The following is a 21,115-nucleotide window of genomic DNA, read 5'->3' as shown; positions in this document are numbered from 1 at the left end:
ACCAGAAGCAATAAATAATGAGACTTAAATAATGTGGAGACAATAGTGACGCCCATATTTTTTAGCGCCAAAAAAGACGCCCACATTATTTGGTGCCTAAATGCTTTTGGCGCCAAAAATGACGCCACATCCAGAACGCCGATACTTTTGGCGCAAAAAAACGTCAAAAATGACGCAACTTCCGGCGACACGTATGACGCCAGAAACAGAAAAAAAATTTGCGCCAAAAAAGTCAGCGCCAAGAATGACGCAATAAAATGAAGCATTTTCAGCCCCCGCGAGCCTAACAGCCCACAGGGAAAAAAGTCAAATTTTAAGGTAAGAAAAAATTGATTGATTCATATGCATTATCCCAAATATGAAACTGACTGTCTGAAATAAGGAACGTTGAACATCCTGAGTCAAGGCAAATAAATGTTTGAACACATATATTTAGAACTTTATAAAAAAGTGCCCAACCATAGCTTAGAGTGTCACAGAAAATAAGACTTACTTACCCCAGGACACTCATCTACAGGTAATGGTATATATAAGAGTATATCGTCGATCTGAAAAGGGAGGTAAGAGATGAATCTCTACGACCGATAACAGAGAACCTATGAAATAGACCCCGTAGAAGGAGATCATTGAATTCAAATAGGCAATACTCTCCTCACATCCCTCTGACATTCACTGCACGCTGAGAGGAAAACCGGGCTCCAACCTGCAGCGGAGCACATATCAACGTAGAATCTAGCACAAACTTACTTCACCACCTCCATAGGAGGCAAAGTTTGTAAAACTGATTTGTGGGTGTGGTGAGGGGTGTATTTATAGGCATTTGAGGTTTGGGAAACTTTGCCCCTCCTGGTAGGAATGTATATCCCATACGTCACTAGCTCATGGACTCTTGCTAATTACATGAAAGAAATAATGTATTATGTGTTACTTATGACAATTTTGAGGGGTCTGGAATCTAACTCCCTCACTTCCCATTGACTTACTTTATAAACTGGGTTTCAATTTACAACTGTTTCGATTTACAACCATTCCTTCTGGAACCTAACCTGGGCGTAAACTGAGGGCTACCTGTGTGTGTATAGATAGATAGATGTGTGTGTGTGTGTATATATAGATAGGAAAAAAACAAGAAATCAGTGCTTCTCAGGAGGGAGTAGACAATGCAAGTCAATTAAAAGATATATAAATGATCATCAAGATTAAAGTAAAATATGGTCACAGATATTTAAACTTAAACAGTAATTACAATTACTACCCTAAACATATCTGTTTAGTCTGCAATGCAATCTTGATTAATATATGATCCTAAGTTTTTAGCACAATTCTTACAACAATTCTTAAAACAATCACAAAATCAAACTCTTACATATATAACAGTCTCTTGAGACTCTCTAGATAGTATCATTTCACCAATGAGAGATTAGGTAGTTAGTGCTCAAGTCCACACCAGAAGGTGTATGCCGCTTTCCTGGGGGTGTATAACCAAAAACCCCTTAGATGAAGACAGGAACTGAAAAACATAGAAGGAAAAGGCGCAACTGGAGTCAAGTGAAAAGTTTTAATAACACAAATAGAAAAGTTTTTTTAAAATTTTTTATATATATATATATATATATATGTGTGTGTGTGTATATATATATATATATATATATATATGTATATGTGTGTGTATATGTTGTATTTATGTATGTATATACCTACCCTAAGCCTGCCTAAATGCTTTAAATTGCAATAAAATGTACAAGAAAATTATAAAAATATTGTATAAAAACAAAGTATTTAAAAACAAAAAATACTAGAAAAAAACCTATATTACTGTTCAAGGTCTTCTGTCTGGTGTGTGAAATGTTCTTCTATTAAGGTTTCTACATGTTCTGGTTCTCTGGCTTCTCCTGTTAATATACAGCTATTCCAGATGGTTTGTGCTTTTTTTTTACACATTACTATTGGCCAATAGAATTTACACCATAAATTAAGAAAAGTCATTGATCCTGTTGATTTGATTTCAAAATTCAAACTTGCATTCTATTGGTTGATTAAACCAACCAATAGGAATCTGCATTAATGTTATTGCTTGATTTGGATTTTTGAAACGTTACATGCTGTGCTCACCATGGTTGACATTTCATTTATTTCTCTTGTTATATTTCAGTAAATTCATTCAAAACGGAGGGATGTAACGGGGATGACATTAAAGAATCCAGTGCAATAATTTATCTGTCAGAGAATACAGCAGAAGATATAAACACTGATCCCATTCAACAAATTCAAGGAAAACTCACTGACCGATATTTACCTAAAGAATTGTTTCATAAAAGACAAAATCTCCAATCTAATAAAACAAGGTATCCCCAACAAAAGCTAAACTTCTATTGTAACAATGCACCATCTACTTCCATGACTGTTAATACGCAAGAACCAGCAAATGGTGTAAAATGCGTTGGAGGAATAAAACCTAAATCATATTCTGTACCAAAGCCGTATGTCTGCCAGATATGTGGGAAAGGCTTCTTTCAGCGTTTGCAATTTGTTAAACACAGTAGAATTCATATGAGGAAAGATGCACACGTTTGCCAAGTGTGTGGAATTGCATTTACTCAAGCCTCTGATTTGCATAGACACCACAAAACCCATACTGGGGAAAGGCCTCACATTTGTAATTTATGTGGCAAAAGGTTCTCATACAATTTTAATTTGGTTACACACCTCAGAACCCACACAGGAGAAAAACCATATGTTTGCCAGGAATGTGGTAAAAGATTCTCTCATGGCTCTAGTCTAGGAACGCATCAGAGAACCCACACAGGAGAAAAACCGTTTGTTTGCCAGGAATGTGGTAAAGGCTTCTCTCAAGGCTCTAGTTTAGTGACACATCACAGAACCCATACAGGAGAAAAGACCTATGTTCACCAAGAACGTGGTAAAGACTTCTCTTAATCATCGAGTTTGTGTGAACATTACAAAAAGCCAAACAACAAATCTTATGACTTCCAGGAAAATGAAAGATCGTATTTGGTTTCACACATCCCATGCACAAGAGAGTTCATAGACCTGACTATAAGAAACGCATTCTAAGAAAATTGTTTCTTTTGCCAGAAATTGTTTTGCTAATTAATTGAACCTAATTAGGCACCTTCGATCTTATATATGAATTTAATTAAATGTGTTTTCTTTAGAACTATAGAAATCTTGCACGATAGAAGCTTTCTTGATTGTCTTTAACACATTTATATTTTAATAAATAGGTTTAAATTGATCAATGTGTTAAGCTGTAGAAAATACTCACAATACAAGAAGGGCTTTACTGAGAACAAATATACTGTAGTCTCCCAATATTGGTTGGTACCATCCATCCTTTTTTTTTAGCAAAGTTGTTCTGTTCTCTGAGGAAGACTCTCCTGTAATATACTCACCTGATCTCATCCAGATGGACAGTCCAGTCCTCAAATACCAGGCAATTTTCCTCTTAACTAAGGATTAGTAGTGCTAACGCCAAGCATACATTTTGGCCTTTATGGACCTCATCTGTGAAGCTGATCTATGTCCCCTTTAAAGCAAAGTGGACAATTGATCTGGTTGCTCCATTACCCTTATGCAGATAACATCCAAATACAAAGCAATTCTGCTCTGAAAGAAAGACGTCCACAGCTATGTCAACTTAACTGAGATATTAACTTAATATGAGAGTGTGTATGGTGAGCATATGTTGTAGGAAAGTTTGTGTGGTGTGTGTGTGTGTTGTATGAGAGTGTGTGTGTCGGGTGTATTTTGGACTAGATAAACAAGTCACTTGCCTAGGGCAGAAGATTTGATTGGAGCAGCACTTTTTGAGTCACACAACACCCACACATACATGCACACTGCACTACACAAACTCACACTACACCCTCACATATGCACACAAGCAGTTGAACGTGAACATTTACTTTGGAAATGCTATGACTAAAAGTCATGATACACCCTCTACAAAAAAAAATTATTTTGGCCAAAAAGGCTTACAACCTGGAAGGCACAAAAACTAAATACACCACTGGTGTTAAATAAGTGTGTGTTGTATGTATGAGTGTGTGTGTGTTGTAAGAGGGTGTGTCTGTTGTATGTGTGTGTTATTACCTTTTACAAAACTTACAAGTATGACTACAATCAGGCATAAAGTACACACACATTTTAGTACACTTTGCCAACAATTGCAGCTATCTTGTATAGACCAAGCATACAAATAGGGTCACAAAGGTATGTGCTATAATAGCACTGGGTTCCTACTCTAGACCACATATCTAAAATGCAGCACATGCAATACTATAAAAAATAATTAGAATAGCAATAAACAGATTGTTGTGACCATTGTCTTATAGGCTTTGTCTTAATACTACACAGTAATAATAAGCAGAAGCATTACTACTAGTAACCATATTGTGGCATAGCCAACTAGATTAAACAGAAAGGGGTCGATTTATGAAGCAGCAGATGCTGCTTCCGACCCACTCTGCTTCAGTTACGCCTGAAGCGGAAGTTAAGAAGCAGCGGTCCTAAAACCGCTGCTCCTTAAGTCGTCCTCCACCTCTGAGGTGGTGGACAGCAATCAGCCTAATTGAATACGATGGGGTTGATTGACACCCCCTGCTAGCGGCTGATTGGCCGGGAATCTGCAGGGGGCGGTATTGCACCAGCAGTTTACAAGAACAATGCAATGATAAATGCCGACAGCGTATGCTGTCTGCATTTATCGTTGTGGGTGGACATGATATCATGACCGTCTGCACAATAATAAATTGACCCCTAGGTGTCTATTAATACCTCAGTCATACTAATATAGCTGGTATTAGTTACACCCCCCCCCCAAAAAAAAAAAATTGGCATGAGGTATGTCCATCAGTCCCACGGCCAAATATAATCCAACACACCTGATATCCACAAGCAGTTGTAAAAAAGCAATAACAAAAAATAAAATATATCACAGCTTAGGGTACATAAAAAAAAATAAGAGGCTTACAGAAGAGTTATAGTTACAAGTGTAAATGTCCATCCACACCTCTGCTAACTAGGACAAGCAACCAGCTCAATACACTGGGCTTTAGTATTGCTACAAGATGAATGCATGCTTGTCTTGGGTAGGGTATGTGTGATCTCAGAGAAACCCTACGGCTGCATATGTCTTTTAGTTTCTGAGGTTTGCACCCCACTGTCTTTTGTTGGGGGTCCATCAGAGTGAAGAATAAAATCCAAGCCCGGGTGACATTATGAAGTAGCTTTGTGACATTATGAAGTAGCAGGGTGACATTATGAAGTAGCAGGGTGACATTATGAAGTAGCTGTGTGACATTATGAAGTAGCCGGGTGATATTATGAAGTAGCTGTGTGACATTATGAAGTAGCCAGGTGACATTATGAAGTAGCCGGGTGATATTATGAAGTAACTGTGTGACATTATGAAGTAGCTGGGTGATATTATGAAGTAGCAGGTGACATTATGAACTAACTGGGTGATATTATGAAGGATTTCTGAGGAAGCGCATGTATGCATGCGTGAAACGCATCAGATAGAAGGAGCTGTACTTATCTGATGTCTCCTACCGTAAATGAATAAATCCCTTAATTGCACTGGCTATTTGGCCCGTTTCCTTTTTTTTTAGTTGATATTATGAAGTAGCTGGTGACATTATGAAGTAGCTGGGTGATATTATGAAGTAGCTGGTGACATTATGAAGTAGCTGGTGACATTATGAAGTAGCCGGGTGATATTATGAAGTAGCTGGTGATATGAAGTAGCCGGGTGACATTATGAACTAACTGCGTGTTATTATGAAGTAGCTGTGTGATATTCTGAAGTAGCCGGGTGTCATTATGAAGTAGCCGGGTGACATTATGAAGTAACTGGGTGATATTATGAAGTAACTGGGTGATATTATGAAGTAGCGATATAAGTGATGAGTACAGAGCCAAAAAGGATAAGGGATAAATATAAACACTAAGAAAAAATAGGAGTGGTTTAAGCTCCTAAATGCAGAAAAGAAGGGTAATGATAACTAAATTGTGCTAAAACAATGGTTTATTACAGAGATGCCCTTAAAATAGGTAATAGGTGATGTAAGTAAAAGATTACCAGGGGGCGGAGCCAACGACCGGAGTGAGCTGATGTACATTGATTGAGCTCCTAGGCCTAAATTCAGGAAAAATACTTATATTCTAATCAAAGATTGACCTAAATATATATATATGGACTACTATTAATCAGACAGTAAGCGACGGATATTTTACCTAAGCCGGCTTCTGCATCTAATTGGATGTTCTACACTTTATACCGGAGGAAGGTGTCTGGGCCTACTATCCCTACTTTCGACTCTAGCTGTAATCTGAAGCTTCTAGTAAAATGGAGGATAATGTGCTTTTGCATACTCTACTAAAAGACCTAGAATGGCAGATGGAAAGCTGCCTTTTCGATATTTCTACCACGCTACGATCGACAATGAGAGGCTTCTCTGACAACGCTCTACCTGGCAAGAGGCCTGAAGGCGCACAGATCGAGTTAATTCAGGATGGCACGATTGCAAAGCCTTACCCTTCCCCTCAGCCGAGTATTTGCGCCACAGCTATGGGAGACATGTCGCTGACATGCAGTGCCCCGTTTCTTCCAGACAACATTACAGTTGCAGCGCACATCCCTACAGTGTCAGACCGGTCCCTGTCTGAACTACGCAACGAAATCCAGCTCGAGACACCTCAGATGCGGATCAATGGAACGAGCCGGGCAAGCTACTTGAAAACCTTAGATCGCACCCTCACTGACAAGGTAGACATACCGCTTGACATCTCAGACGCCTGGGTTTATACCCATAGCACACCCGGTAACAGTCTCCTTGTCAGCACATATGGCAGGGTGTTAGATGCTCAGCTGCCTAATGAGATGCGATCAATGCCGACCCAGATGGTGATGCTCTGCACTTTCGCCTAGGCGTGGGGTAAAACGGAGAAATTTGTTCTAGCAAGATTTGAGACTAGGCTCATTTAGCGCTGCTTTCACAGACAGCGAGGATGTTACTCGTCTCTTTTTCAGATCGCACACTAAACCATATTAACCCTAAGCACCCTGAGTTTGAAGGACTGACACCGGACTATATACAGAGTCGGGTTTACATCAAAGTGGGCTAATAGTCTGTAACGTATCATTTGAGCTCCATGACGGCTATGTGTGGTTTGCTCCCTGCTCTATCCTAGATCGTGGCATTTACTGTCTCTATGTGATTGAGTGCTAGATATGGCTCCAATTGTGAAAGACATTCTTAATGGAGATGTATGAACAGACCATCACCACCACTGAGAGAGACTTTGCACAATCAAGTTAGATGTTAGATGAATAAGTTAGAGTGTGTAGCCCATGTACCACAAAATGTAGATAAGATGCTTGAAAATTGAAATGTTCCTTTACTGTTTAGAGACTTTCTTATCAGCTGTCTCAATTTAAATAGTTTTTTTTTTATTTTCCATTTTTTATTGGTAATAATGTACAGTTGTCTTATGTTCCCTTTGCGCTTTGTCACTGTTCATATACACGTGCTTACATGGTTATACTGCTGCAAGTACAGTTGAATCTGTTGATACCATTTACTTATTCTGTTGGGAATTTTTTGGTGTAGTGTTGTACATTGTATTATCTCCCCCATACGCTTTATCTATTTATATGATCTCTCTACACACCGCAGCCTTACATATAGCCATACTAAAACTACTATAGCTTCACTGATAGCTCCTAAGCTGCTTTTTATATATTTAGGTATACTTTTCTAGCTGATACTCAGAGTCATTGATATAGAACGGTAAAAATGGCATTGCTTTTGTATATCAGTATTTAGCCTTATAAGGTCAGAGTATGTACTGAAGACAAAATAATACAGATAGAGTTTGCAATATAATGTTTGAGTTTTTGTCTTTAGAAAGACATCTATTGATGTTATGTATTATACTGCGCCTTACTTATGCTTTTACATATTTCTCTTGTAAGGTGTATCCAGTCCATGGATTCATCCATTACTTGTGGGATATTCTCCTTCCCAACAGGAAGCTGCAAGAGGATCACCCTCAGCAGAGCTGTCTATATAGCTCCTCCCCTAACTGCCACCTCCCAGTCATTCTCTTGCAGCTCTCGACAAGAGTAGTAGCTAGAGAGATGTGGTGAATTAATGTAGTTTATCTTCAATCAAAAGTTTATTATTTTCAAATGGTACCGGAGTTGTACTATTTTGGCTTCAGGCAGAAAGGTGAAGAAGAGTCTGCCTGAAGTTTTTTGATGATCTTAGCAGTTTGTTACTAAGGTCCACTGCTGTTCTCACACATAACTGAAGAGATGGGTAACTTCAGCTGGGGGAATAGCGTGCAGGGTTTCCTGCTCTGAGGTATGTGCAGTTTTAATTTTTCTAGAGAGATGATAAGCTAGAAAATGCTGACAGTACCTGATTTATTTAAGGTAAGCTTGATTACAGTGATTTAATAATGACTGGTATCATGCTTGCTGTAAAGGGTAATATGTTTGTTATTTACTCTCATTACTTAATAGATATAACGTTTGCTTGATGTATATAAACGTTTACTACAAATGGTGATAAAACTTTATTCTGGGGCCCAGTTTTTCCACATGGCTGACTAGATTTTTCCTAGGAATAGTTTTTTAAGGCCCTCTCACTGTGAGTACATGTTGGGAGGGGCCTATTTCCGCGCCTTAGTTGCGCAGTAGTTTTTGCAGCTTGAGACATCCAGCTTCCCTGAAGGAGTCCCCTGACATATAGGACCCCTCTACAGGGTTTTTGTTCCTTCCAAAATCGTTGTATGGGCAGGTAGGAGCCACAGTAGAGCTGTGGCAGTTGGTTGTGACTGTTTAAAAATGGCTATATCGTTTCTCTTGCAAGGTGTATCCAGTCCACGGATTCATCCTTACTTGTGGGATATTCTCATTCCCTACAGGAAGTGGCAAAGAGAGCACACAGCAGAGCTGTCCATATAGCTCTCCCTCTGGCTCCGTCCCCCAGTCATTCTCTTTGCCGCTCTAACAAGTAGCATCTCCACGGGAGGGTAAAGTGAATGTGGTGTTAGATTTGTAGTTTTTATATCTTCAATCAAAAGTTTGTTATTTTTAAATAGTACCGGTTTGTGCTATTTACTCTCTGGCAGAAATATGATGAAGAATTCTGCTGAGAGGAAAATGATTTTAGCATGTTGTAACTAAAATCCATTGCTGTTCCCACACAGGACTGAGGAGTACCAGAAAACTTCAGTTGGGGAGAACAGTTTGCAGGCTTAACTGCTTTGAGGTATGTTTCAGTCATCTTTTTTTCTAGTCAAGACAAGATAATGCTAGAAGACTGACACGATTCCCCATGTGGGAAGGGTAAGCCATGTTCTGAAACTTAGTATAGAACTAGAGGCTTATTTAAGTGGGCTCAATAGACTGGTTATCACTTTAACAGGGCAATCGATTATTTTGTTTAGAAAAATACTCTTTATTGACACTTTTAAGCACTTTTGATGTGTGTATTGGGGTTTTATTCCACATGGCATTATTTTTAGTCACCTAAATTTGGTTCTGAAGGCCCCACAGCTCCGGAGTGGAGTGGGAGGGGCCTAATTTCGCGCCTCAGTTGCGCAGTTTATTCTGACAAGATTTCCCTGCATGCTGCTTCACATGGGTCCAGAGACTGCTTGAGGACTTCAGGAGGCTTGATTTTCTCAAATTCAATCCTTAAGGGAAGGTAGGGCCACAGCAGGCTGCTGTGGCAAGGTGCTGTAGTTTATTAACCGGTTGTTTGCTTTAGGCGGCTCCGGTTTGGGCATTAAAGGGTTAATCAGGCTGAAACTTGCTGTGCAATCCTATCGAAGCATTAGGCACATGCTGTAAAAATTTCAAGAGATTTGGTTCATTTTTCACAGTTTTGTAAAATTGTGTGCGCTTTTATTATCTTAAAGGCACAGTACCATTTATTGCAAATTGTATTTTTTATTACATAAAGTGTTTTTCCAAGCCTGCTTGTGTATAATACCAATCTGTTAAACATGTTTGACACTAAGGAAAAGCCTTGTTCTATGTGTTCAGAAGCCATGGTGGAACCCCCACTCAAAATGTGTCCCAAGTGCACTAATGTGTCTATACACTTTAAAGATCATATTGGGTCACTTAAAAATATAGCCCTAGATGATTCTTTGACTGAAGGTAATGAGGATAGTCCGCCGTCCTCTCCCCATGTGTCATCACCAGTTACGCACGCTCAAGCGATATCTAGTATCTCTAGTGCATTAGCACCTATTACATTGCAACAACTGGCGGCAATCATGGATAATTCCCTTGCGGCCTTTCTATCCAAACTGGCAGTTTTCCCTAAAAAGCGCGATAGCTCTGTTTTGAGAACAGATGAGGAGCAGTCGGAAGCTTTGGGAGGCTTATCTGATGTACCCTCACAACACTCTGAAGTAGGGGCGAGGGATGTTATGTCTGAGAGAGAAATTTCTGATTCAGGAAAAGTTTCTCAGCGGGCAGAATCAGATTCACTAGCATTTAAATTTAAATTGGAACACCTCCGCGTACTGCTTAGGGAGGTCTTATCAACTCTGGATGATTGTGACCCTATGGTGGTCCCAGAGAAATTGTGTAAAATGGACAAATATCTAGAAGTCCCTGTATACACTGATGCGTTTCCAATCCCTAAGAGGGTGGCGGATATTGTTGCTAGAGAGTGGGAAAGACCAGGTGTACCTTCTGTTCCCCCACCTATCTTTAAGAAAATGTTCCCCATAACTGATCCCAGGCGGGACGCATGGCAGACGGTCCCTAAGGTAGAGGGGGCAGTTTCAACACTAGCCAAGCGCACAACCATACCAATTGAAGACAGTTGTGCTTTCAAAGATCCTATGGATAAAAAATTAGAAGGTTTACTAAAGAAAATATTTGTTCAACAAGGTTTCCTTCTCCAACCTATTGCCTGCATTATTCCTGTAACTACTGCAGCGGCTTTCTGGTTTGAGGCGCTGGAGGAGTCGCTCCAGACGGAGACCTCATATGACGAAATTATGGATAGAATTAAGGCTCTAAAGCTGGCTAATTCTTTTATCACAGATGCAGCTTTGCAATTAACTAAGTTAGCGGCGAAAAATTCTGGTTTTGCCATCATGGCGCGCAGTGCGCTTTGGCTTAAATCATGGTCGGCCGATGTGTCGTCTAAAACAAAATTACTGAATATTCCTTTCAAGGGAAAGACCCTTTTCAGGCCCGAGTTGAAAGAGATTATTTTGGATATCACTGGGGGAAAGGGCCATGCCCTCCCGCAAGATAGGCCTTTTAAGGCTAAAAACAAGGCTAATTTTCGTTCCTTTCGCAACTTCAGGAGCGGTCCTGCTTCAGCCTCTGCTACCGCAAAGCAAGAGGGTAACACTTCACAGCCCAAGGCAACCTGGAAGCCTTTGCAGGGCTGGAACAAGGGTAAACAGGCCAAGAAGCCTGCAGCTGCTACTAAGACAGCATGAAGGGGTAGCCCCCGATCCGGGACCGGATCTGATAGGGGGCAGGGATATCTCTAGAATTCAAGGACTCTCCTCCAAGGGGAAGGTTCCACATTTCTCGTCTGTCTACAGACCAGACAAAGAAAGAGGCATTCTTACGCTGTGTAGAAGACCTACTCAAGATGGGAGTGATATATCCAGTTCCAATTACAGAACAAGGACTGGGTTTTTACTCAAACCTGTTTGTGGTTCCCAAAAAGGAAGGAACTTTCAGACCAATCCTGGATCTAAAAATTCTAAACAAATTCATCAGAGTTCCATCTTTCAAGATGGAAACCATTCGGACAATCTTACCGATGATCCAGGAAGGTCAATATATGACTACCGTGGATCTAAAGGATGCGTACCTTCATATTCCTATCCACAAAGATCACCATCAGTTCCTAAGGTTCGCTTTTCTGGACAAGCATTACCAGTTTGTGGCCCTTCCCTTCGGGTTGGCCACCGCTCCCAGAATTTCACAAAGGTGCTAGGGTCCCTTTAGCGGTACTGAGACCGCGGGGCATTGCAGTAGCACCCTATCTGGATGACATCTTAATACAGGCGTCGTCTTTTCCCAGAGCCAAGGCTCATACGGATATTGTTCTGGCCTTTCTAAGGTCTCACGGGTGGAAGGTGAACACCGAAAAAAGTTCTCTGTCCCCGCTCACAAGGGTTCCCTTCTTGGGAACATTAATAGACTCGGTAGAAATGAAAATATTTCTGACGGAGGTCAGAAGGTTAAAGCTTCTAAGTACTTGCCGAGTTCTTCATTCCATTCCTCGGCCTTCTGTAGCTCAGTGTATGGAGGTAATCGGATTAATGGTAGCAGCAATGGACGTAGTCCCTTTTGCTCGAATTCATCTCAGGCCACTGCAATTGTACATGCTCAAACAGTGGAATGGAGATTATGCAGATTTGTCTCCTCAAATCCAACTGGACCAGAAAACCAGAGATTCTCTTCTCAGGTGGTTGTCTCAGGATCACCTGTCGCAGGGAATGTGCTTCCGCAGACCGGAGTGGATCATTGTAACGACCAACGCCAGTCTGTTAGGCTGGGGCGCGGTCTGGGGCTCCCTGAAAGCTCAGGGCCTATGGTCTCGGGAAGAGTCTCTTCTCCCGATAAACATTTTGGAACTGAGAGCGATAGTCAACACGCTCCAGGCATGGCCTCAGCTAGCGGCGGCCAAGTTCATCAGATTTCAGTCAGACAACATCACGACTGTAGCATACATAAATCATCAGGGAGGAACAAAGAGTTCCTTAGCGATGAACGAAGTAACCAAGATAATCAGGTGGGCGGAGGATCACTCTTGCCATCTATCTGCAATTCACATCCCAGGAGTAGACAACTGGGAAGCGGATTTCCTAAGTCGTCAGACTTTTCACCCGGGGGAGTGGGAACTCCACCCGGAGGTATTTGCTCAGCTGACTCAGCTATGGGGCATTCCAGAGTTGGATCTGATGGCGTCCCGTCAGAACACCAAACTTCCTCTTTACGGTTCCAGGTCCAGGGACCCCAAGGCGGCATTGATAGATGCTCTAGTAGCGCCTTGGTCCTTCAATCTGGCCTATGTCTTTCCACCGTTTCCCCTTCTCCCTCGGCTGGTAGCCAGAATCAAACAGGAGAAGGCCTCTGTAATTCTGATAGCGCCTGCGTGGCCACGCAGGACTTGGTATGCAGACCTAGTGGACATGTCATCTGTCCCACCATGGACACTGCCAATGAGGCAGGATCTTCTAATACAGGGTCCATTCAAGCATCCAAATCTAGTTTCTCTGCAGCTTGAAGATTGAACGCTTAATTCTATCCAAGCGTGGGTTCTCTGAATCAGTCATAGATACTCTGATCCAAGCTAGAAAACCTGTCACCAGGAAAATTTACCATAAGATATGGCGGAAATATCTTGGTGTGAATCCAAGGGTTACTCGTGGAGTAAGATTAGGATTCCAAGGATATTGTCTTTTCTCCAAGAAGGATTGGAGAAAGGTTTATCAACTAGTTCCTTAAAGGGGCAGATATCCGCTCTGTCTATCCTTTTACACAAGCGTTGCAGAAGTACCAGATGTTCAAGCGTTTACACAGGCGTTAGTCAGAATCAAGCCTGTCTATAAACCTGTGGCTCCTCCATGGAGTCTAAATTTAGTTCTTTCAGTTCTTCAACGGGTTCCGTTTGAACCTTTACATTCCATAGATATTAAGTTATTATCTTGGAAAGTTTTGTTTTTGGTAGCTATATCTTCTGCTCGAAGAGTTTCAGAATTGTCCGCTTTGCAGTGTAATTCACCCTATCTGGTGTTCCATGCAGATAAGGTAGTTTTGCGTACCAAACCTGGTTTTCTTCCTAAAGTTGTTTCTAATAAGAACATTAACCAGGAAATCATTGTTCCTTCTCTGTGTCCTAATCCAGCTTCTAAGAAGGAACGACTTTTACACAATCTTGATGTGGTTCGTGCTTTGAAATTCTATTTACAAGCAACTAAGGATTTCAGACAAACATCATCTTTGTTTGTTGTCTATTCTGGTAAGAGGAGAGGTCAAAAAGCGACGGCTACCTCTCTTTCCTTCTGGTTGAAAAGCATCATCCAATTGGCTTATGAGACTGCTGGGCACCAGCCTCCTGAACGAATTACAGCTCATTCCACCAGAGCTGTGGCTTCCACTTGGGCCTTCAAGAATGAGGCTTCTGTTGAACAGATTTGTAAGGCAGCGACTTGGTCTTCACTGCATACTTTTGCCAAATTTTACAAATTCAATACTTTTGCTTCCTCGGAGGCTATTTTTGGGAGAAAGGTTTTGCAAGCAGTGGTGCCTTCCGTTTAGGTTACCTGTCTTGTTCCCTCCCTTCATCCGTGTCCTAAAGCTTTGGTATTGGTATCCCACAAGTAAGGATGAATTTGTGGACTGGATACACCTTGCAAGAGAAAACAGAATTTATGCTTACCTGATAAATTACTTTCTCTTGCGGTGTATCCAGTCCACGGCCCGCCCTGGCATTTAAGTCAGGTTAAAATTTCTTGTTTAAACTACAGTCACCACTGCACCCTATGGTTTCTCCTTTTTCTCCTAACCGTCGGTCGAATGAGGGGGGCGGAGCCAGAGGGGGAGCTATATGGACAGCTCTGCTGTGTGCTCTCTTTGCCACTTCCTGTAGGGAATGAGAATATCCCACAAGTAAGGATGAATCCGTGGACTGGATACACCGCAAGAGAAAGTAATTTATCAGGTAAGCATAAATTCTGTTTTTTTTTTATCCGGTTTTGAAACTAAGGGGTTAATCATCCATTTGCAAGTGGGTGCAATGCTATTTCAGTCTATTATACACACTAAAAAATTCGTAGAATTTACTGCTTTTTTCACTGTTTTGCAGTTTATGTGATTGTTTTTTTCTCTTAAAGGCACAGTACCGTTTTTATTTTTTGCTTGTTCACAGTTATTAAAGTGTTTTCCAAGCTTGCTGGTCTCATTACTAGTCTGTTTAAACATGTCTGACATATAGGAAACTCATTGTTCATTATGTTTAGAAGCCATCCCTCTTAGAATATGTACCAAATGCACTGTTTTTACTATAGATTACAAAGACCATATTCTGGCTTTAAAAAATTTATCACCAGAAGAAATTGACAAGGAGGAAGTTATGCCGTCTAACTCTCCCCACGTGTCAGAACCTATAACTCCCACTCAGGGGACGCCAAGTACATCTATCGCGCCCATTGCTTATACCTTACAAGATATGGCGGCAGTTATGAATCATACCCTTACAGAGGTATTATCTAAACTGCCAGGATTGCAAGGAAAGCAAGACAGCTCTGGGACTAGAATAAATACAGAGCTCTCTGACGCTTTAGTGGCTATGTCTGATACACCCTCACAATGTGCTGAAGCAGGGGAGCTTCAATCTGTGGGTGATTTTTTGATTCAGGGAAGATACTTCAACCTGATTCTGATATGTCTACATTTAAATTTAAGCTTTAACACCTCCGCATATTGCTCAGGGAGGTCTTAGCAACTTTGGACGACTGTGACGCTGTTGTAGTCCCAGAGAAATTATGTAGATTGGATAAATACTATGCAGTACCTACTTACACTGATGTTTTTTCCAATCCCTAAGAGGTTTTCTGAAATAATTACTAAGTAGTGGGATAGACCAGGTGTACCGTTCTCTCCCCCTCCTGTTTTTAAAAAGATGTTTCCTATAGATGCTGCTACATGGGACTTGTGGCAGACGGTCCCTAAGGTGGAGGGAGCCGTTTCTACTCTAGCTAAGCGTACCACTAACCCTGTCGAGGACAGTTGTGCTTTTCTAGATCCAATGGATAAAAAATTAGAGGGTTACCTTAAGAAAATTTTTATTCATCAAGGTTTTATTCTCCAGCCTCTTGCATGCATTGCCCCAGTCACTGCTTCGGCTTTCTGGTTTGAGTCTCTAGAGGAGGCTCTACAGGTTGAAACCCCGTTGGAAGATATTATTGACAAGCTTAAGGCCCTTAAGCTAGCCAATTCATTTGTTTCTGACGCCGTTGTTCATTTAACCAAGCTAATGGCTAAAAATTCAGGTTTTGCTATTCAGGCGCGTAGGGCGCTATGGCTTAAATCCTGGTCAGCTGACGTGACTTCAAAGTCTAAACTTCTCAACATTCCCTTCAAAGGACAGACCCTATTCGGGCCTGGACTGAAGGAGATCATTTCTGACATCACTGGAGGAAAAGGCCACGCCCTTCCTCAAGACAGGTCCAACAAATTAAGGACCAAACAGTCTAGTTTTCGGCCCTTTCGAAACTTCAAGAGTGGCGCAGCTTCAACTTCCTCTAACACAAAACAAGAGGGAAGTTTTGCCCAGTCTAAGCCGGTCTGGAGACCTAACCAGGCTTGGAACAAGAGGAAACAGGCCAAAAAGCCTGCTGCTGCCTCTAAGATAGCATGAAGGAGCAGCCCCCGATCCAGAAACGGATCTAGTAGGGGGCAGACTCTCTCTCTTCGCCCAGGCTTGGGCAAGAGATGTCCAGGATCCCTGGGCATTGGAAATTGTGTCCGAGGGTTATCTTCTGGAATTCAAAACCTCTCCCCCAAAAGGGAGATTTCATCTCACATTTATCTGCAAACCAGATAAAGAGAGAGGCATTCTTACATTGTGTTCAAGACCTCCTAGTTATGGGAGTGATCCACCCAGTTCCGCAGGAGGAACAGGGGCAGGGCTTCTATTCAAATCTGTTTGTAGTTCCCAAGAAAGAGGGAACATTCAGACCAATCTTAGATCTCAAGATCCTAAAGCAAATTTCTCAGAGTCCCATCCTTCAAGATGGAGACTATTCAAACCATCCTTCCTATGATCCAGGAGGGTCAATATATGACTACCGTAGACTTAAAGGATGCTTATCTTCACATCCCGATACACAAAGATCATCATCGTTTTCTCAGGTTTGCCTTTCTAGACAGGCACTACCAGTTTGTGGCTCTTCGCTTCGGGTTGGCCACGGCACCAATAATCTTTACAAAGGTTCTAGGGTCCCTCCTAGCGGTCCTAAGGCCGCGGGGTATAACAGTAGCCCCTTACTTAGATGACATTCTGATACAGGCGTCGACTTTTCAAATCGCCAGGTCCCATACGGACATTGTTCTGGCATTTCTGAGGTACCATGGGTGGAAGGTGAACGAAGAAAAGAGTTCTCTATCACCTCTAACAAAAGTTTCTTTCCTAGGGACTCTGATAGATTTGGTAGAAATGAAGATTTACCTAACAAAGGCCAGATTGTCAAAACTTCTAGACTCTTGCCGTGTTCTTTATTCCACTTCTCGTCCTTCAGTGGCTCAGTGTATGGAAGTCATCGGTTTAATGGTAGCGGCAATGGACATAGTACCGTTTGCCCGCCTACATCTCAGACCGCTGCAACTTTGCATGCTCAGTCAGTGGAATGGAGATTACACAGATTTGTCCCCTCTACTAAATCTGGATCAAGAAACCAGGGATTTTCTTCTCTGGTGGCTATGTCAGGTCCATCTGTCCAAGGGGATGACCTTCCGCAGGCCAGATTGGACTATAGTAACGACAGATGCCAGCCTTCTGGGCTGGGGTGCAGTCTGGAACTCCCTGAAGGCTCAGGGCTCATGGACTCAGGAGGAGGCACTCCTTCGGATAAACATTCTGGAACTAAGAGCGATATTCAATGCTCTTCAGGCTTGGCCTCAGCTAGCTGCGGTCAGGTTCATCAGATTTCAGTCAGACAACATCACAACTGTAGCCAATATCAACCATCAAGGGGGAACAAGGAGCCCCCTGGCAATGTTGGAGGTTTCAAAGATAATTCTATGGGCAGAGGTTCACTCTTGCCATCTCTCAGCTATTCCAGTAGTAGAGAACTGGGAGGCGGATTTTCTAAGTCGGCAGACTGTTCATCCGGGGGAGTGGGAGCTCCATCCGGAGGTATTTGCCCAGCTGATTCAACTATGGGGCAAACCAGAACTGGATCTCATGGCGTCTCGTCAGAACGCCAAACTTCCTTGTTACGGGTCCAGGTCAAGGGATCCCCAGGCAGCGCTGATAGATGCTCTAGCAGCGCCCTGGTCCTTCAGCCTGGCTTATGTGTTTCCACCATTTCCTCTGCTCCCTCGTCTGATTGCCAAGATCAAGCAGGAGAGAGCTTCAGTGATTTTGATAGCTCCTGCGTGGCCACGCAGGACTTGGTATGCAGACCTGGTGGACATGTCATCCTTTCCACCATGGACTCTGCCGCTGAGGCAGGACCTTCTACTTCAAGGTCCCTTCAAACATCCAAATCTAATTTCTCTGCGTCTGACTGCTTGGAGATTGAACGCTTGATTTTATCAAAGCGTGTTTTTTCTGAGTCGGTCATTGATACCTTAATTCAGGCTCGAAAGCCTGTCACCAGGAAAATCTATCATAAGATATGGTGTAAATATCTTCATTGGTGTGAATCCAAGGGTTACTCATGGAGTAAAGTCAGGATTCCCAGGATATTATCTTTTCTCCAAGAAGGATTGGAGAAGGGATTGTCAGCTAGTTCCTTAAAGGGGCAGATTTCTGCCCTGTCTATTCTTTTGCACAAGCGTCTGGCGGATGTTCCAGACGTTCAGGCGTTTTGTCAGGCTTTAGTTAGAATCAAGCCTGTGTTTAAACCTGTTGCTCCGCCATGGAGTTTAAATTTAGTTCTTAAAGTTCTTCAAGGGGTTCCGTTTGAACCTCTGCATTCCATAGATATCAAGCTTTTATCTTGGAAAGTTCTGTTTTTGGTAGCTATCTCTTCGGCTCGAAGAGTTTCAGAGTTATCTGCCTTGCAGTGTGATTCCCCTTATCTGATCTTCCATGTAGATAAGGTAGTTTTGCGTACCAAACCTGGGTTTCTTCCTAAGGTGGTATCTAATAAGAATATCAATCAGGAGATTGTTTTTCCGTCACTGTGTCCTAATCCTTCTTCAAAGAAGGAACGTCTATTACATAATCTTGACGTGGTTCATGCTTTAAAGTTTTATTTACAAGCTACTAAAGATTTTCGTCAAACATCCGCATTGTTTGTTGTCTACTCTGGACAGAGGAAAGGCCAAAAGGCTTCAGCAACTTCTCTTTCCTTTTGGTTAAGAAGTATAATCCGCTTAGCTTATGAGACTGCTGGCCAGCAGCCTCCTGAAAGAATTACAGCTCATTCCACTAGAGCGGTGACTTCCACATGGGCTTTTAAAAATGAGGCTTCTGTTGAACAGATTTGTAAGGCGGCGACTTAGTCTTCGCTTCATACTCTTTCTAAATTCTATAAATTTGATACTTTTGCTTCTTCGGATTTTGGGATAAAGGTCTTACAGGCAGTGGTGCCTTCCGTTAAGCGCCTGCCTTGTCCCTCCCTTCATCCGTGTCCTATAGCTTTGGTATTGGTATCCCACAAGTAATGGATGAATCCGTGGACTGGATACACCTTACAAGAGAAAACAAAATGTATGCTTACCTGATAAATTTATTTCTCATGTGGTGTATCCAGTCCACGGCCCGCCCTGTCATTTTAAGGCAGGTGTTTTTTATTTTTAAACTACAGTCACCACTGCACCCTATAGTTTCTCCTTTCTCTTGCTTGTCTTCGGTCGAATGACTGGGAGGTGGCAGTTAGGGGAGGAGCTATATAGACAGCTCTGCTGTGGATGATCCTCTTGCAGATTCCTGTTGGGAAGGAGAATATCCCACAAGTAATAGATGAATCCGTGGACTGGATACACCACAAGAGAAATAAATGTATCAGGTAAGCATAACTTTTGTTTTTATGTCTTGCCATTCTTCAATAGTGTCACTAGGGTCTCAGCGCAAATGACATAGATAACAGTTAGCCTTTTAAATATATTATAGGTATGCTTATGTAATATTCTTACTTAGTTTATATGATACACACAAGTAAGGTTTGTAGGAGAATATATCTAGGGTTCACCTTTTAGAAACTTATGGCTTAACTCTTTTATGCATTTATTTAATACTCTTAGTTTCACACTTTAACATCCCACAGTTTAGTAGGGATCATAATAATATTAATAGTACAGAAATATTTAGGCATTTCCCTGTCACTGTCAGGCTCAGTAGTTCTCTAGGTTACATATGTCAGGCACGGATTTAGCCTCAATTGCTATATTTTAACTTCTACTTCCTGTATAGTATTAGTTTATTCCTCATGTTACTCATTTTAAGGGGGGTAATCCTGTAATACGTTTATACACTCTATAGATCTAACTAATACGCTTATTATATGTACTATGCCTGATTTTAGCTATGGGTTACATGTTGCTAAATACATAATATGATATTTGTTTGCAGAATGTGTATATCTGTTGAGCAAAGGTCTCCAATCACTATGCACATACCACATGTTATTGTAGAGATTTATTTAGAGGTGAGAGGAGTAATGCTTGAAAAAGTCATCCAGAGGTGAGCATAATTCTAGAGTCTCGTCATCCAGACTTCCTGTTGGTTATGGCTAACATATGATTTGTCTGTATTCAATCTACTATTAGTTTAGTGGTTGACATGATTTTAGTTACTGTATAATATTAGTATCCAATCCTAATGCATACTATCATAATTCTACGGCCTACTCCCCACTTTATCCCCCTCTAATTCTAAACAACTCATCTTGCCATAGCTCTCTTTCTCATCTAAGTTAAGGAGCTAATACAATATATATTGTCTGATCCCTAATAGATCGTTTAACTTACATGCTTATTATTAAAATATCTTTTTGTATACCCCCAATATGCTTATGCATGGCCCATAACAAATAGATGGATAACCCAGCTTCATGGCTCATCTATTTTACTTTATTGGCAAGACTAATAGTCCCCACCAAGGTCCCTAAAATACTTGCATATTTCTATGGCTCCACCCTCCACCCTTTCCCTCATATATATAGCGGTGCTTACCCGCTGAATCTCCCCCTCCCCCCTTCTCTACATATGCATTCACGCGCCTTTCGAAGCTCCTAAAGAGCTTGACATCTGGCCATCAGACATCTTTTATTTTCTATACTTTTGGTCCATGGGACCTAAAACTGTGCTCCTAACTGGTCAGTCATTCATGATATATTATTGAAAAACTGAGGTTTCATT

General features: G+C 41.6%; 1 protein-coding gene across 4 annotated transcripts in view; it reads left to right on the top strand.

The window, feature by feature from the left end:
• Nucleotides 1–3,256, top strand: part of LOC128666744 (zinc finger protein 383-like) — a 207,740-nt gene extending 204,484 nt beyond the window's left edge. For all 4 annotated transcript variants that reach the window (XM_053721500.1, XM_053721503.1, XM_053721502.1 and 1 more), the window contains one exon: nt 2,153–3,256. In XM_053721500.1, coding sequence (XP_053577475.1) covers nt 2,153–2,937 — 785 coding nt within the window. In that variant the 3' untranslated portion in view covers nt 2,938–3,256. The remainder of the gene's footprint in view (nt 1–2,152) is intronic.
• The last annotated feature ends 17,859 nt before the right edge of the window (nt 3,257–21,115 follow it).

The sequence above is a fragment of the Bombina bombina genome, chromosome 7, assembly GCF_027579735.1.
Source record: "Bombina bombina isolate aBomBom1 chromosome 7, aBomBom1.pri, whole genome shotgun sequence".
Taxonomy (NCBI): Eukaryota; Metazoa; Chordata; class Amphibia; order Anura; family Bombinatoridae; genus Bombina; species Bombina bombina.
The sequence above is the reverse complement of the archived record's forward strand: the minus strand, read 5'-3'. Positions and strand labels throughout refer to the sequence as shown.